Source organism: Pyricularia pennisetigena, chromosome 5, assembly GCF_004337985.1.
Source record: "Pyricularia pennisetigena strain Br36 chromosome 5, whole genome shotgun sequence".
In the NCBI taxonomy this organism is placed as follows: Eukaryota; Fungi; Ascomycota; class Sordariomycetes; order Magnaporthales; family Pyriculariaceae; genus Pyricularia; species Pyricularia pennisetigena.
Genome location: NC_043743.1, coordinates 3,268,981 through 3,287,421, shown reverse-complemented (window position 1 = coordinate 3,287,421; position 18,441 = coordinate 3,268,981). Strand labels below are relative to the sequence as shown.

The 18,441-nt window shown below is 51.6% G+C and overlaps 4 protein-coding genes across 4 annotated transcripts in view; 2 read left to right on the top strand and 2 right to left on the bottom strand.

Moving 5' to 3' along the window:
* Positions 1-968, bottom strand: part of PpBr36_08898 (uncharacterized protein) — a gene marked incomplete at its 5' end in the record, with an annotated part of 1,337 nt that extends 369 nt beyond the window's left edge. The window contains 2 exons of the mRNA XM_029896023.1: positions 319-601; positions 844-968. Of these exons, the coding sequence (XP_029746825.1) occupies positions 319-601; positions 844-968 (408 nt within the window). The remainder of the gene's footprint in view (positions 1-318; positions 602-843) is intronic.
* Positions 969-1,472: 504 nt separating this feature from the next.
* On the bottom strand, positions 1,473-1,801 carry PpBr36_08897 (uncharacterized protein; the record flags this gene model as incomplete). The annotated part of the gene is made up of 2 exons (XM_029896022.1): positions 1,473-1,622; positions 1,721-1,801. 2 exons carry the CDS (start codon positions 1,799-1,801, stop codon positions 1,473-1,475), a joined length of 231 nt encoding a protein of 76 aa, XP_029747547.1.
* Positions 1,802-6,043: 4,242 nt separating this feature from the next.
* PpBr36_08896 (uncharacterized protein) lies at positions 6,044-8,706 on the top strand (the record flags this gene model as incomplete). Its single annotated transcript, XM_029896021.1, has 2 exons — positions 6,044-7,644; positions 7,716-8,706. 2 exons carry the CDS (start codon positions 6,044-6,046, stop codon positions 8,704-8,706), a joined length of 2,592 nt encoding a protein of 863 aa, XP_029747548.1.
* Positions 8,707-14,837: 6,131 nt separating this feature from the next.
* On the top strand, positions 14,838-17,843 carry PpBr36_08895 (uncharacterized protein; the record flags this gene model as incomplete). The annotated part of the gene is made up of 1 exon (XM_029896020.1): positions 14,838-17,843. The coding sequence occupies one exon, from the start codon at positions 14,838-14,840 to the stop codon at positions 17,226-17,228; it is 2,391 nt and encodes a 796-aa protein (XP_029747546.1). The 3' UTR covers positions 17,229-17,843.
* Positions 17,844-18,441: the final 598 nt, after the last annotated feature.

The following is an 18,441-nucleotide window of genomic DNA, read 5'->3' as shown; positions in this document are numbered from 1 at the left end:
GGGGGGGGGTTGGTTCGGGAAAAGGCATGGATGTAGTAGTAGCTGCTGTTGAGAGGGAGAAGGGGGGTGGGTGGCTGCGCTTTGTAAACAGATGGGTTTCAGAACTTGACAAATAGGGTTTGATATTGGACGTTCAGGCTGGTGTCTCATCGCGGTGGCTACCTAGTCATATTTGAACTACAAACATTATGTCAACATAGCTTTTGTACTATTTTAAAACTATAAAGATACATTTTATTCATTACGCCCGGGCCTCATATGATCCACATATAAACTTGGCGATATCAATCCCCGAATGCTAAGATGGCCTCTTCTACCGCAGACCGGGATGCCCAGGCCATCCCACAAGTCTGCATCAACGCAAACAAGCCCCAGCCACAACCGCTCCAACAGCATTTCCGACAGGTGCATTGCCGCCTCAGCCCTGTTCCATTCCACCGGGACACTCGGTCTAGAAGCCTCCATCTTGTGCTTCAGAAACTGCTCCATCCATCGTAACCTGCTCCGTTCGTCCGTCAAGAGCTGCAGTCTCGTCCGCCCGCCATCGCTGCTCCACTGCCATGTCCAAAACATTGCGTCAAAAGCTCCCATTTCCCTCACGCTGTGTAGTCTCATCAGAACGGGCCGGTCCTCCGGCTTTCTCTCGTATATTCTGCGTGGCCGAGGTCGCCCTACTGCCTGTGGATCCCTGCTTCATGCTCCCACCCATGGCACGTAGAGATGTCTCGAGATGCGGCTCGTAGACCCGCATTCATCTTTGCAAGTCCCTCTGCCACACACATCCGGGTTGATCCAGCAGCATCAACTGAAATGTTTTAGGCGAACTGCGCAGGCCCGACGTACGCGAACTCGCAGCTCATCACAGCCGCGGTTTCATCGCCGTCGTAAAGCAGGATGCTGACGGGATCCAAGGCCGTCGCACCACCACCCGAAAGAGCCGTCGCCGTCAGGAGCAGGAGCTGGCACATTGGTGGTCTGTCGCGAAAGGTAAACCCCATTTTGTCGCTTGTAAAGCCATACGTCGAAAGCTTGCCCTTCTTGACCCGCCTGCGGCACGGCTGACGGGCGACGTGTTTGTTCTGGCAGTCATCTTCGAAACCGGCCAGGCCATTTGTCGTGGAAGACGAGCTGCGTCATGTGCATTTCCACCAGCGCGATGAAACATTCGTCCGCCATGTTGAAGGTTTTGTTTTTGCTTTGGCAGCACGGATAGTGGGACGCTGGCGAACTGAAGGATAATGCTTATGTTTTCCGTGGCTGGACGCCCGGCCAAACTGATATCGCCATATTTCATCTTCCCGTAAAGATCATATCCTATGAAAACTAAGTTTGTAGAGGACTGCAGACATCAACGCGGCATATTTCCTTGCAGGCTCTGGAGCCCCGGACTGAGACTATCCGGGCTCAGGATAGGCGTCATTGAAAAGTCTTTGTCGGAGCAGCAAGAAAACCACACATATCCCGCCGGTTCTTCAAGTATTCATTGTCTGATGAGCGACAAGCCTAGTGTTTAAATCGTCATTTTCACGGCCGTGGTGCCAAAACTGCGGTAAAGGTACACGTATCTTCTGGTGCGGAAACATGGCCGTTGCCGTCTCTTGATGCGTCTTCTCGTCTGGCAACTGTGCTAGATGTGGTGTCGGTCAAGCGAGGGGGTTAAAATCCCCCAGCGAGTCAACAGATGGTCGCAGCTTCACCTTTTCCACCCCTGAAGTCAGACATGTAGACGATGAAGAGCGGCGATAACAGCTTTGCACGCCTTCTGAAAGTCCGCTCCACCAAATAATTCATCTGAAGGCATGTCGGCTTGTGATGTAGCTTGCGCGGAGATCACTCACTGTCTTTGTCATTCTTGTTCCAAGCAACTTCATCTAGCCACGCCCTTGTCCTAGCCGTGTTGATTTGGATTTTGTTCCCATGAGTGCTGGTAAGTAAATCTTGTCAGATAGACCACAGGGCCTCGAAATAAAGGAGTCGCGGTGATGGACTAGCCGGAGTCAGATGTCAGTGTGTGCGATTGTAATGGCAGTCAAGATACAGGTCACCAGATGTGAAAGCTTATCACAAAAGCACGGCATCACATGTCGGTCAAGATGAAGTGGCAATTGGACTTGGGATCAGACATGAAAGTATAACCGCTTTAACAACGACGGAGAGGTTTATGCAAGCCAACTAAAACCGAACAGCTGAGATTGAAGCAAGGTGCAGAGTACAGAGTAGCAGCCATGAAGGCGACGATTGCGCTACCAGCCAACGAAAAGGCGACCAACCAACGCGATCTCCAAGGGAAAAAAGGCCTTGTGGATCTTTATATTACAGGTGATACCACGCCAGTAGAGTTGGCCGCTGTGATGCGCCTGAGGGCGAAAGGGGTCACCAAGCTGTTGACCCGTTACAGTCATCGGACATGCGACATTTAATCTCCATTATGTTTTTGATTGTTGTGACCAGTTTTTTGACATACTCGTGCGTTTTGCTGTGGCAAATAGCCATGTCTACACGCCCAACGGAAGCAAGAGTCCGTCGATGGGCTGGCGCGAAGAAAAGCACCAAAACACAATCGGATCCTTAAGACTCGGCGGCAACTCAGTGCTGTCCATTGCTCATCGACAACGTTTACTCACATGAGCGGGGCGTCGTACAATGTCGAGCAGATAGACGTGTTCTGCGTTTCCGTCCATGTGCCCATCGCCGGGTACGGGGAAACGTCCTTGATGGTATTATTCAATAAGACATGTTCTGTCCCGGTATGAGGAATCAGGAAACGACTTTTTTTTTTTTTTTTTTCCTGGCTGGAGTCCTTGGATGAATGCGACAGTGGTTACGGAGACAAGGTAAGCCATCTCTGACTATATAGGCTTTCTGGAGATGGAAATCGATATGGGAGTTATGGGAGTTGTGTTTACATCCCGGGAGTTCCTACGATTTCAAGATTTGCGGTTTGGTCAAGGTGAGACTTGGATATGATTTTGCGAACCGATCATGAATATTCTATACAAGAAAACCATAAAGATACCAGTCCTCCGTTTGGCGATGATCGACTGTAAGTCGACTATCCCTAGTCTGCCAACATTAACAGCGATATTGAGTTGACGTGAAATTACCTATCATGAAATGACCACATGAAGCCGGACGGTAAGCATGGTTCCACTATACAACCTTTTCTATATTGAGTTTTGATGTGTATGTATTGACTAAGCAGGCAAGTTAGGCTTAAAAGAACATGTTGGTGATAGGTTGGAGAAATTCAAGTCAAACGGCAGGGAGACCAACATGGTTTTGTTCTTGGAACCGGGAACGTTTTTGACCTGTAGCCGATCCACATGAGGGGCATGCATATGGAGCCCAGACTCCCTTGGGGTGCCACTGAGATGTCAAGGGGGTTGGGAAAAAGAAAGAGTTAGTGTGAAAAGAAACATCTAGGGGCAGGATAAACGAACAACTATGTGCGAGAAGCAAAAGTAAGTTGTCGGATGCACAAAGTCCGGCATCATACACGAACCTTACTTATTTACAACACATACGCAGACACAGATAGAGACCACACACAACTTCCGAGGTGCGACAAAAGACAAAAGATATGTTGCTGCGGAACAGCTGACCCCGACCCGATTTGAACGGATAACCTTACGATCTGGAGTCGTACGCGCTACCGTTGCGCCACGAGGCCTTGTGACATGAATAAAGAAGTAGACACTATGTCGGAATGGAATGGGGCACTCTACGCCACTGGCATGCAGGCCGATTATCGGATAGCCAATTTGAGCAGTCGCACAACATTAAATAGTCTCGTCTTTAGATGCTATTAGACGCGCTGATTTTCACCGGGAGGCATCGAGATCCGCTTCTTCTTTGATTCGGTAGCGCCGCAGAAGACTAGTGGCTGTCCTTAACTAGGTACAGAAGGGTGCGGCCACATGGGACACCCGGGGGGCTTGGCATCTTCCGATGTCCTCCGCCACAGTTCGGTAGGTTACGAATATCAAGGAGTCGGTGCTACCCCAAGACGTAAGAAACAAAGCCCACTTGAGTCCAGAAGCTGGAACTAGTTTAATACTGGAACTGTATGAAGCTCATGACGTTGTCCAACGGCCACCGGTTCTGATTTTCTGGTAACCAACATTTGTTCTGACTCGTTTCTGCCGGGCGCTTTCATCCCGACATCCCAATCGATCTGATATGGGTCGAATCGCAGAGAAGGCCTGACGTCAAGAATTTAAATCTTGACGCGAGTTTATACAATTGTGCATGAATCCGAGAAGTGATATGTAGTAGAGGAAACTACGTACTGGCTATCCGATGTCAGTAGAAGAAGTAAAAAGAAACTGCCGGCCATGCGCCCAGGCAATGCGCCTGCGCCCTTCAAGCAATAGAGACCAAGCCCCGAAAATAGAATGAATATTGCTGGCCTGCCAGGAAAACAAAATCACATCGAGACGTTAGATACAACAAATCAGGGTTTGAATAGAGGCTGGATCTCAACAGTCCTTGGCATTGTCGGGAAGGCGGCATTAGAATGGGCAGATCACTGACAGTTCAAGTTGGTCTAGTTTTCATTATTGACTCGCAGATTCACACACCAACCGGAATGTCACGCAGCTTGTCGCATCGTATCGATCCTAAGTCGCATGGCACAGACACTTCCTGACACAAGGTAATGACCGAGCTTACGCTCTCCAATAGAACTTGACATAAATCGTTGTGCCCATGTGGGAGAGATTATGAGGAGGAAAAAAAAAAAAAAGAGACAAACCCCGCTGCTCACAGCCAAAGCTGCAGAAGCTTGCATGCTGTCGTCGGGCGGAGTGCCCGCCTCTAAGCGCTAAACATCAGGCAGACACAAGAACAACATAATATACATCGGCCGACATAACCGCGGAAATATGATCAGGGTTGCACGTTGCTTAGATTTCGTGATGGTGGCCCATTTCGAGACGTATTCATCAATGAACAAGAAGCAAATAGACCGACGGCCTGAGCTCTGTCCGGGTCTCGGAGGCGCTTTGGCTATTGAGTGTTCAAGGTCGACCCTTGATGTTGGGAGCAGAAAAAAAAAAGAGAAAAAAAATCATTCACAATGGCTGGCTGTACGGGCTTGTGTGCAATAAAAATTCCTCGGTAATGAGAGAGGCGCTGACACAGACGGACAGCATTGGGCTGATGGACTCGTTGACAATTTAACAATCGGTATGCAGTCCAACTGCAACCCACATGCAGCTAGCAGTAGATGAATTTTCATAGCATAGGCATAGCTTTTATACAGTTGTACTTGGTTGGCTACAGGCGTACATTAGAACTAGTTCTACAGTAGCAGTAGCTGTTGATCACAGGAAGCGACAATTGATTTGCACAGAATAGGCTTGGCACCCCTTAAGGTCGCAGCCCTGACAGATGCAACCTATGGAGAGAGAGAGATGGAGTTACAGTAGTAGAAGGTGCGGTTGGAAACGAGTCAATGCGGTAGCAACGACATGTTTTTTTTTTTTTTTCTCTCCCATCCCCTTTTCTTTTTGCCCCAAGCCTCATCACTCTCGCCTTTTGTACCACACCCATCCACTTCGTCCTCCTCCCCTCTTGTCCTTGTCTTGGACTTACAGTGTCAGCTGGGCACCAACCTTGGAGAGGATACAGTGCGAATGCTATATGCACGCACCCAAACAAGGTCGTCTCCAGATTTCGGACTGTCAGCCCGAACGGGTCTGGAAAGGGAGGCCAAGTTCCAGGGACCGGACCAGACCAGACCAGACAGAACAGACAGGCATCAACAACAATCGCCAAAATTAAATAATCCCCAATACAACAACAATTTTCTCATCCACCCGCGTTGCTCCACATCTTGGTTGCTGCTGCGGATTTAGTTTTAGACCATGCTTGAGGGATCTTAGCCTCTCGCGCTACTTGCTTCTTCTGTTTCCTTTGTTACTTCTTTGGTCCCCTTTTTTCTTTTTTTCTTTGGGGCGACGCTTGAGACACCATCCCGCCAAGTCTTGCTTGCTTATAGACAGCATTTGACATTTTCTTGGAGGGCCTGCCATTATTCAACATGGCTGCCCACGCGTATACCATCCCGGATTGGGCCCCTACCCAGACCACCACATCTGACACTCCCAATAGCGGACGGCAAGTCATGCTGCCGACGAATCCTGACGATTTTCATCCACTGCCGCGACACGACGAAGCCGACTCGGAATCTGACCACGAGCCAGAAGTGTCTTCATCACGACCCCCTCCTCCCACCGCCTCAATTCCCACACGCCGTCCTTCTCGTCTTCGGAGCATGAGCAACTCACTGGGCTGGCGGCAACGACCAAAGTCCGCCGTGTTTGGAACGACTACCGCAGACGATTTCGCAGCACCTCTTGCCGACATGGTCCTGGACAATGCGCGACGTGCCAGCAACGGCGAGTGGCACGCTGGGAGCCACAGCAACAACGAATCCGCTGCGATAGACACCGATGACGATGGCAATGGCAGTGGCAATGGCAAAGGCAAGGGCAAAGTTAGGGGCATGATCCGTCGCGCCTCCGTCTCCCTGAAGCGCGTTGTCTCCCGCCGGTCTTCCATTGCTACGAGCACAGGTGAAGAGCATGAGCATGCGGTTCGCCGCTTCCTGCGCTCAGCACACGGACACCTGAGATCACCCTCCTTGGATATACAGAATCGTGAAGAACAACAGCAACATCACCAGGCGCAACCTAGGCAAAAGCGAGGTCCTCCGGTCTCTTTCCGAGCACCCCGTTACACGTCGGAACAGGAGTCGGTGCGCCCGTCTACATCACATTCTTCCTCCACATGGCGTCGACTGCGTCAGGCCACAAGCTTCCGACGGTCTAGCGGAAACTTGTTTGAGAACATGGATAATTCACGAAATTCGGCCTTGTTCACAAGCCCCGTGCCGGGCAACGGCGGTGCTCCGCCGATAATTCCCAGGAATACCGGAGGAGCAGCCCGGGCTGCGGCCGCGGACGCTGCCATGAACGCCGACGTGCTCCGCTCAATGACACCTGCAGAGTGGGCAGTCAACTTGGCCAAGGGCAGCAGTGGCCTGGGCACTAGTAATCCCAACCATCCTCATTACAGCCTGACACACAGCAACGACGGTGAAAGTGGCATTGGCATCGCGGTCACGGCTACCGAGTCCGAATCCGAACGCGACAAGACCGATTCTCGACTCGACCTGGCCCAGCATGCAAGCGGGACCTACACCATGGACAGGCAACGACTGTCTGGTGGTGGTCTGACGCGTGCTGGCTCGGCCACCGGAAGCGTTCAGATGGCCGATGGAATCCCTCGTGTGGACTTCATCGCACATTTGCCCCTGGAGCTGGCTCTGGAGGTGCTTTCATACCTCGACTACACCGATCTCGCAACCGCCGAACGTGTATCCAGCCCATGGAAACATGTGACTGGTCACAGCTACATCTGGCGCAAGTCTTTCCTGCGCAGCATGACCAGCACGTTCGCCACAGGAGGCCAAGTCAAGCCTGGCGCTGGACTCGGCGTTCCTCATGTCCGACCGGAGAACAACTGGAAGGAAATCTACAGGGCGAGGGTGGAACTGAACAGGAGGTGGAAGACGGGCAATGCCAGTCCCGTGTACCTGAATGGGCATACCGATAGTATCTACTGTCTGCAGTTTGACGAGTGAGTGCTTTTTTGATGTATTCCCCAGTGGAAAAACGTTGTACTGACGGCGCGCGCGCGCGTCTCTGTAGGTCGAAAATCATTACAGGCTCTCGAGACAAGACCATCAGGGTTTGGGACATGCACACGCTATCTTGCCGATATGTCATTGGTCCTCCTGACATCGTCCGCGAACAGAACGTTCTGTGTGACGCCAACGGACAACCAACTCATTTCGCCACCACGGAGGCCAGCCCGAGGGCGAACCCGTCCTTCCCGGCGACGCTGACCTTCCCGAACCACCACAACGCCTCGATTCTGTGCCTGCAATACGACGACCGAATCCTGGTAACGGGCAGTTCCGACTCGACGTGCATCGTGCACTCGATCACGTCGGGCTACCGACCCATCCGCCGTCTGCAGCACCACTCGGCGGCCGTGTTGGACCTGGTGTTTGACGACCGGTACATTGTGACGTGCTCCAAGGACGTGTCCATCTGCGTGTGGGACCGCGAGACCGGCGAGCTGCTCCGACAACTACGTGGGCACGCCGGACCCGTCAACGCGGTGCAGATGCGCGGCAACACCATCGTGAGCTGCTCGGGCGACTTCAAGGTCAAGCTGTGGAACATCAGCACGGGCACGTGCATCCGCGAGTTTGCCGGCCACACCAAGGGCCTGGCCTGCTCGCAGTTCAGCGAGGACGGCAGGTACGTCGCCTCGGCCGGCAACGACCGCACCATCCGGGTCTGGGACGCCAACACGGGCGAGTGCGTGCGCGAGGTGGCGGCCCATACGAACCTCGTCCGCAGCCTGCACATCGACTCGGTCAGCGGGCGCCTGGTCAGCGGCAGCTACGATACGGACATCATGGTCTTCGACATGGAGACGGGCAGGCAGCTGCTGCACTTCCCCAGGTGGCACGCCAGCTGGGTCCTCAGCGCCAAGAGCGACTACAGGCGCATCATCTCGACGGGGCAGGACCCCAAGATCTTGGTTATGGACTTTGGCAAGGGCATCCCGGGCATCGAGGCGCTGGAGAGCTGCGATCAGCGTGACAGCGGCCGTGTTGGTTACATTTAGAAGGCGTTGTCCGCAGCGTTGTGGGCGATATGTGTTTTGTGTGTTGTGACGAGGAACACCAGAGATTCCATCTCGGTTGACCATCTCAGGTTGACCATCTAATAATCGCCACGTTTGGCGGGTACTTTGGTCACCTTACCCATTGTACTGCATGGGCGGATCCCAGTCTATCAGCGAAAAAAAGTTGGATAACGACATATCTTGGAGGAGCACATAGAATGCTCCTCAGTGGGACACGGCTGTGTTTCCCACGTTACGGGGGCATATATCCCCTGGTTTACATTGCATACCAGGAGCTTCTGAGCTAGCATCTTTTTGCTTTTCATTTGTTTTTGTTGTTTGTTTATCATCGGAAGGAAGCCTCTTTTTTGGGATATTGTGATAGTTTTCTTCTACACTGCATAGATCTAGCTATTCTTCATTGCTATCGGACAGTTACCTAGTCTTGGGTTACACTTGATAATGCCAGTCGCCTTCTCGAAGGGGTATTTCCATGCACAACACGCAAGCATACAGGGTGCATGCACAATAACACAGACACGCATGTAGCCGTGGCCAAAAAGATGAAACGACAGCTTTCATTTCTTTGCTTGTGCATTGTTGACAAGAAAAAAAAAACGTCCTTCAACGGAATTGGAGAGATAAAGAGTACATAGATGCAAGGTTCGGTTAAAGTAGCGGATGCGCCAGAATCAGGAAGCTAACTGACGGATAGCAGTAGGTCTAGACTCGACGTGTATGTATGTGCACCGGCACGTCTTCGGTCTTGTTTCACAGGTAGGCGAAGACTAATAGGAGGACATCAGGGAAACAATGAAGCGGGATTCTATTCATCGTGTCGGGGATATCTTGTAACAATGTCCGATATTCTTTGTCTTTGGTCTCACGCTTACGTACCTAGACCAGGCCTATGCGGATGGTTTTGTCAAAGGTTTTGTATTTAGTGTTTATGTTCTTTCTTTGTCCCTATTATTCCCGTATAAAATCCCCTCAAGGCCCAAAACAAAAAAAGGACACCATGTCTTAGTCAGATTGAACAGCATCCTACGCTGATTCTAGGTCTATTTCTAGAAACTAGAAACCTAGTAAACATCCAAAACTCCCGTAGGACCTCGTGGACGGGTACAATGCAAGTCATGTCAAAGCGGAGTTGACGATCTCTGTTTACAACCTAATCCGGACAAGGCTGTGTATGTATTGCTAAACGCTTATTTCTAGACTACCAACCAATCCTGACACTACGAGGTATAAAAACATAGCGCTTTGTTTTTTTTTTTTTTATTCCTTGGGGAAACCATCGGCCGAATGCAGTACGAGTCTTACCCCTTTTGTGTGTGTAAATGGTAGAAAAGCTAGTCGGGCTTTTTTTTTTTTTCGGTGGGTTTGGGTCGGGTGGTTGCTGCCGCCCCTCCCAAAAGACAAAAAAAAAAAAAGTTCGTCCCATGCATGCTCCCGGATGTCGGCATACAGATTGTGACTTTGACAGCAAACTCAACGCCCACACGTACATATATCCAACCAAGGGCCTAAATAAACTACATGGGCTGCGAGGGCGGGCCGCCCATTGTCTGGTTTTGCCGCAAAGGTGTGTAGTAAATAGAGAAGGAGGGAACGCGAATGAACAAGATATTAAGATTTCAACAAGGGCTAAAAAAGAAACATCAGACGAGCCCGGTACCAAGAATGCAAAAAGGAAAAAAAAAAAGAAGACAAAAACGACGTTGTCAACCAGGGGAAGTTGTTCGCCACCACTTGCACTTTCCTTCAAGCGTGCATGAACTTGTTCATCTACCGCTTAAAGCAAAGTGAGGTGGGTAAGGGGGGGCCAACGACTGGCTGGGGATGAACTGTTGGATTGTGGGGAAAAGTTCTTTTTTATCTTGTTGCGCAAGGCGCAGTGCGCTTGGCGAGAGAGTGGGAGGCGACAAAAGTCGGGGGCTGTAATGTCGTCCCTCCCGGAGAAAAAAAACCCCAAAAAACGACTTTTAAGGAGACCCCTGTCACGGGGTGGGCGAGATGTGTTTCGAAACATCAAGAAGTAGTGGGGGGAAAGAGAGGGAAGGGTTGCGCGATTGGAATGGATCAGCGCTTACTGGAGCACGCTTCTTTTTTTTTTTTTTTTTTTTTCTCTCTTCTTTCTTGATCTGGCCTTCTGATAAAATCGGCCTAGACCCAGTGCCTTTGCAATTTTAGCAGGCGCGTAACCTGAATAGGATCAAGGCGAGGTGATTTGACAAGCCCGGGATAGGGTCGGTGGTTCAAAACACCTTCCCTTGTCGGCCAGATTCGAATATATTAGATACAACCCCCCCGACACATAGCAATGCCGGCCTGCCGATAAAGCAAGTGACCGTGCGTCCAATTCGGTCGCATGGCAGAAATGGGGGATTCTCTGGCCGCGACAGGGAAATAAAGTCCGAACTCATGGGGAGGATCTTCAGTCCAAGCATTCAAAATTCCGTCGCAGAACCTTGGCATATGCAAGTCCTTTGAAGATGAAGATTCTCATCTTCTCATTTTGTTTTGATAAACAAGTAAAATACCTCTATCAATCATACAACACACAAGCCATAAACGTGGCAAGGGAGGGCTAGAGTTGAAGAGAGGGAAAATACCACCTTGTAACTAACATTTTTCACTCGTTGTTCACTGATATGCAACGCCACTTGCGCAGTTATGAACCGCCACTTGTGCCACCGCGTGTTTCAAAACGAGCCGCCTGCCTCCACACAGACATACTGGCCATGATAACTGCCATGATGAGGCGAAGAATTTTTTTGGCAAAAGAAAAGAAAAAAAAAAGCGGCGAGTGGCTGGAAGAGGTTGCCTCGGCCATTCATTCAAGCTCACGCGGGATCCTTCCGGTATTTGCTTCAGGACAAGCATGGAACAACGTGGACAATAGGTAGCAAAGGGACCAGATGACAGACATGCTACCCCATCTCCGAGTCCCTCAATCTCATCTGGTGCTCATTTTATGTGTGCAGTGGTATCACTCAAATGACGTGGATGTACCTGAAAAAGCGGAACTGTTACCCCAAGCTCTCTACCAGAGGAACCACAACCAGGGGCGATCCAAGCAAAGGATTTCGTATGTTCATAGGACCATGGGAGTCGACAATGGGAAATTTGCTTGTCTGACTATGGCTCGATCACAGGCCAACGGTGCGTTGCTATTGCTGGATTGTGGGTAGTGGAGGGTAGCACCGCAGCCCAAAGCGCGTCAAACCCTTTGCGACTTTACTCAACGGGGGAATTTCTGCCCCCACCGGGTAATGATAGCTGCTTGTGCCTGCCAAGCTGCATACTTGGACCTCTCCTCTCTCTATCTCTCTATGTCTTGCCCACACCCCACTTTCGAAGCAATTTGTATGAGGCAGCGGTTAGCTGCTAAAGAGCTCGAACCCCTGAATTTTTATTGCCCTCACGTTCCCCAGTCTCGGGCCCTAAAAACCTTGAACGGCTTCAAGTTTTCCCCAATCGTATTTGTTCATCCGATGTAGCTTGAATACCTCTGCCTGCCTTGTCTATTCTTACTGTACCATAGTACTTTGTTTCTTCCCCTCCCTCCTGAAGTTTGGGGTTTTGGAATTACGATGAGTGCTAAACGGCACTGTTTATTTTTGGGACGAAGTTAGCTTAGCGAATGGGTATTTCTGTTCATGACTGGCCTGGCACGGATCACAGTTATGGGGGTTTGAGTGGGGGGGATATGCTGAGCCGGGTACGTATTCGGAGGCCACCGAGACGGCGGGAAGCTTGGACCTGCGATGGATGGGCAAATGTCTACCAGAGCTTCCATTCCCAGCATGCGAGCTTTGGGGCTTGCGGGCTTGCGGGGCCAAAAGAGGGCTCATTCATCAAGTCGAGACCCAATCTGGACTTTGAGTGACAGATTAGTAATTAATTTAAAAAGAAGGGGAAAGAGCGCAAAAAAAAAAAATCAAAGAATGCAGACAGACCAGGCCTAATGATAGCAAAAGCAGCAGTGCTGCTGCAGAACTACGTTGATGCCAGCCCACTGGGGCTTCGGGATGAACAAGGAACCAAGGCAACACGCTCTCCAGCAAGGGAGAATTGAACTGAATGGCTGCCCCAAAACACGTAAACCATGGGTGCATGAATGCCAGCTCCCCTTGTCTTAAACGCAACCAGGGGGGTCAGCCGTATCGAGTCAATCAGCTCCGCCTGGAGATTCTGGTTCTGCCGCCACCCACACAAATGCCAAATCCGATCAACGCCAAGCGGCAGACGGATACCGTTCAGAAATGCACAGAGATCGGCGCCCACTTTGACAACAGGGATCAGAGACAACAAGCTGGCTGGGTAAGAAACAAAGCCCTCTCGGCCTACCGCTGCCGTTTTAGTTCTCGTTTTGATTTTTTAGACGCTGCTACGGGGGCCAAGGAACCTACGTCGTCAATGGGGAGCCAGTAGACCAGGGAGCACTGAAATCGGGTGACAGTTCCCTGTCGCACCCGGTGAGTCGTCGACAAGCCAACCCTACCATCCGGCGGCCCTTGCACCCCCGTCCGTCCCTTGCCCGCCTCCTTCTGAGCGTGAACCATCCATCTACAACAGACAACCACACGCAACGCACGCCCCCTTGTACCACCCCGGTGTTAGTAGGAGTAGTAACAATTAGCTGTAGCCTTGAAGGGGTAGCACAACCGGCCAATATAAGATGTGATGAGTTGCCTCTACTCCAGCGTGGGTCAACGTCGTCGTCTTGCTCTTTTAACGTCAAGTCAAGCGCCGACGAGGGGTTTCTCATACATTCTAATCAGCATCGACGCTGATTTTATCATTCTTTTTTTTTTTCTATTGATTTTATTTATTACCTTCTTTCTGCTTTTACGAGTGTGTGTGTGTGCCAGCCAATCTCACGTTGGACTGTAAACGGGACGGATAGCAACTGGCAACTTCCTACCTACCATATCTACCTACTACCTCTGTACGCAGGAAAATTACGGGCAGATATCAGTACCAAGTACGATTTGGACCCGGACACACGGACCCGTTTGCTCCTTCCCTCGAAGGCAGTTCTAGTTTTGTTGCTGGCTCACCACCGACTACGCTCTTTTTCACCTTGACATCAGGGTTGTCTTGTTCTTTTTTGTTCTGCTCTCTTGTTTCCTTCCTCCTGCCCCGCCGGCGGTGATTTTTCTTCTTCTGCGACAACTTCGCAACGCAACCGCAACCGCAACTGCAACCCGCGCATCGCCTGCATTCGATTCGAATCTATTCCATCTCATCACAATCCGACATATTCAGAGAAGCGTAAGTCGCGTGTTCACGTCCGTTCCATTTTGCTTTGATTTTGCTTTTGATACTCGCCCTACCCCGGGCAGATATCTTGGACTTTGTTGCACCACTCCTCCCACTTTCCCATCACCTCCTTTCATCTCGCAAGCAGTACTTCCTTCGCGCATGAGGAAGGCAACACGGCCCTCTTCTTTGGGACGAAAGCCCTAGAAGCGCACAAGCCCGAACGACCTGTCATGCCCGCACCTGAGTCTAAGCTCAGATGTGTGCGTCTACTCATATGCTGCATCACATACTCCCCTCTACCGTTCCTCTATCAGCAGTACAACCTATGGTATACCCAGTACTCGGTTACTTTTCCAACTACCCAACGGTGTACTTGCTGCTTGACACACGTTTTTGCATCCCATAAGTTGCAGTTGAGACGTGGCGTGAATCAATGGTAGCCTTTTGGACACTGCGCGCAAATCACAGTCGTTTCGATTCGCTATAACTCCGGCGTGTTTTGATTATTGCGCTGCTCTAGGCTCCCCCCTCACTTTTTTCTCAAGAGGGGACCGCGCACAATATCCCGCGTGCCCTTGGTTGTGTTTGTTTCTACCCGCGAAACTAAGCCCTGCCCATCCCCCTCACCACAAATACAAGTATCTCAACTTCCCCAGCATAACCTGATCGCTGCCTTCCTCTTCTCACTACACTCTTCTTTCACTCGCTGAGTACTTTCTTATGCAGCATTCTTTGGCCATCACAAGACTAACGCGAAGCATTTCCAAAAATCACAGCTACTGGTAGCACTTCAAGCTTTCGCACTCGTTCGCACTGAACAGATCAAGGGTTTAACAAGAGATTTGTTGTCTATGGTCACCATGGGCTTCAAATCAGCCTTCACCTCGCTCATTCTGGCCTCTGGCCTTTTGAGCAGCCCGGCTCTCGCGGCCCCGTCCCCTCAGGCGGCCGCTCCTGCCCCGGCTGCTCCTGCTGCCGCTGGAGGCTGGTGGCTCGGTAACCTTCAGCGACGTGGCGCTGCCGCTTATGGCGAGCCAGGCTACCAGGTCTTCCGCAACGTCCGCGACTTTGGAGCCAAGGGAGATGGAGTCAGCGACGACACGGCTGCCATCAACACTGCTATCTCGCAAGGTGGTCGTTGCGGCCAGGGCTGCAACTCTAGCACCACCACACCTGGACTGGTCTACTTCCCTCCCGGAACCTATGTCGTCAGCAAGCCAATCATCGCCTATTACTACACTCAGATGATTGGAGATGCCCTGAACCCCCCTACGCTCAAGGCCGCTGCCAACTTTGAGGGCATGGCCGTGATTGACACTGATCCCTACGACGAGACTGGCCTCAATTGGTGGGTGAACCAGAACAACTTCTTCCGTTCGACTCGCAACTTTGTCATCGACCTCACGGGCATGCCGGCCGACCGTGGCGCTGGCATCCACTTGCAGGTTGCCCAGACTGCTGGTATGCAGAACGTCCACTTCAAGATGCGTACCGAGGAGAACACCAAGCAGATCGGCATCTTCATGGACAACGGATCCGGTCTCTTCATGTCCGACCTTGTCTTTGAGGGCGGCGAATACGGCGCGTTCTTTGGTAACCAGCAGTTCACTACCCGCAACATGACGTTCCGCAACTGCAAGACTGCCATCATGATGAACTGGAACTGGGCTTGGACCTTCCAGGACGTCACCATCGAGAACTGCGGTGTCGGCATCGACATGGCCAACGGTGACACTTCGCAAACCGTCGGCTCTGTGCTCCTTCTCGACAGCGTCATCAAGAACACGCCCATCGGCGTCAAGACTGCCTACAACCCAGCCTCCCCGGAGACCAACGGTACCCTCATCCTCCAGAATGTTGACATGACCCAGAATGTTCCTGTTGCTATCTCCGAGGGCAAGAGCAAGGCTCAGATCTTGGCCGGAAACCAGGTCGTCAAGTCCTTTGTGCAGGGACGCAGCTACTCGGACGCCCTCGCCAATGGCAAAGCCAGCCAGGCTGCCCAAGCGGCTGTCAACCTCCCCGATGTGCTCCTCAATAAGGCCACGGGCAAGGTGTTCACTCGCAGCAAGCCTCAATACGAGACTGTCCCAGTCGGCAACTTTGTGTCTGTCAAGGCCGCAGGTGCCAAGGGTGACGGAAAGAGCGATGACACTGCCGCGATCCAAGCCATCTTTGACAAGGCCACTCCCGAACAGGTCATCTTTTTTGATCACGGCGCATATGTTGTCAGCGACACCATCAAGGTTCCCAAGAACATTCGCATGACGGGAGAGATCTGGCCCTACATCATGGCCACTGGTTCCAAGTTCCAGGATCAGGCAAACCCCCGTGCCGTCTTCCAAGTCGGCCAGCCTGGCGAAGTCGGTGCCGTTGAGATGAGCGACTTGATGTTCCAGACTCTTGGTCCTGCGCCCGGTGCTATCATGATCGAGTGGAACCTCAAGGAGGCTTCTCAAGGTGCTGCCGGCATGTGGGACGTCCACGTGCGCATCGGAGGCTCAAAGGGTACCAAGCTCGAGTACGACAACTGCAAGAAGCAGCCCAACGATCCCGGCGCCACCAAAGCTACCGTCGAGAACTGCTTGGGCGCCTTCATGCTGATGCACGTCACCGAGAAGGCGTCGGTCTACATGGAGAACAACTGGTTCTGGGTCGCCGATCACAACCTCGAGCCCTTCGCCAAGTCGGACCCTGACCCTAGTCAGCAGATCAACATCTTCAACGGCCGCGGTGTCCTGATCGAGTCCCAGCAGGGCCCTGTTTGGATGTGGGGAACTTCGAGCGAGCACAACGTCCTGTACAACTACCAAACCGTCAACGCCAGCAACGTCTACATGGCTCTGATCCAGACCGAGACTCCTTACTTCCAAGGCAACCCTGAGGCGACCACCCCCTTCACCGTCAATGCCAACTTCAAGGACCCCGACTTTGCTCAGTCTTGTGCTGGCAAGGGACCTGGCTGTGCTAGGGCTTGGGGTCTGCGGGCTGTCGACTCCAAGGACGTCTTTGTGTACGGTGCCGGCCTTTACTCCTTCTTTGAGAACTACGGTCAATCGTGCCTGGCTACTGCCAGTTGCCAGCAGAACATGCTTTCGCTGGAGCAGTCTCCCAACGTGCGCCTCTTCGGCTTGTCGACCAAGGCAAGCACCAACATGTTGACCATCAACGGCAAGTCGGCCGCGCTTGACAAGGACAACCGTAACAACTTCTGCGCCACCCTCGCCCAGTTCTCGTCAGCCTTGTCGTAGGCCGACATTCCTGACGTGGATCGAAACAAGACCGCAATCATCCCCAATGGTGCATCGTCCGTGGCTGCTACTGAACCGGTTTCAACTATCAACCTCTCGTCTATGATCGCTTCGCTTATGGGCAAAACGACGGCATCTTCTCTGGCCCCAGCTTCTACTTCCATGAGCATCCCTATCGTTGTCGTTCCATCCCTGGGCCTTCCCCCTCTCGTAGCTCCTTCCTTGAGCACCGCTGCTGCACCCATCAGCACGATCTCGACAGAGGCTAGCATTCCGTCTACGTTTGCTCCCTCCACTTCTGGATCTGGCACCACCACGAATATGCCAGTTGAGGTTATTGCGACTTCTAATGTTGAGGCTGTGCCTCAGCCTGTGGCGAGCACGGTCATTTCTTCTTCTGTCATTACCGCGACTCCGGTCATCATTTCTACTGTTACTCCCCAAGCCTCGTTGGGTACGACAGTTCTTCAGACCTCTACCGATGTCGGTGTTCCTACTGAGGTTGTACCTCAGCCGGTTGCAACACCGACCGTCTCTTCTGCGGTCGACCTTTCATCCATCCTGATTCCTACACTTTTGCCGACCTTTGCCGACGCCCCTGCTTGTCAGGCTTAGATCGTCAGCACTGTTCGGTCTCTTTGAATTTCTTCTGCATTTTCGAGGTTATACCCTTGGCAGTTTGATATCCCAGTCTTAGAGGAAGACCGAGACTTGACTTTATTTTTTTATTTTCTTCGCTTACACCCCATCAGAAAGATGGGAAGTAAACATTTTTTTTTTTGTTTGTGTAAATAGGTGGTTGATTGATGATCATGGGAAACACAAGGCGCATCGGAAGGTCTTTTCATTCTGCGGCGGCGACCGCATTGACTTTTCCAGACATTGTTGAGGAGTTTTGCTTCTTTACATACTGTCGGCGACATGGGATTTTTTTTTATTCGCCGAACAGTCTCTGGTCTCTTTGGAGATCATTTTTTCACTTCTTTGCCTTTACAGGACACAATAGGGACAGATCACATTTCTGGCGTGACTTGTGCATCGCATCATGATAGAAAGGAGAATATGGGTCAATAACGTGTCGTTGCCTCCAGGCAGACATGGGGCTTGGAATGTGTAGTAGAGATATACAGACCAGAATTGACATGCGTCTTCTCTCACTGAGTATTTTTGAGTGAAAATGAATGGAGGATCCGCAGTTGGCGGGTAAAATTGC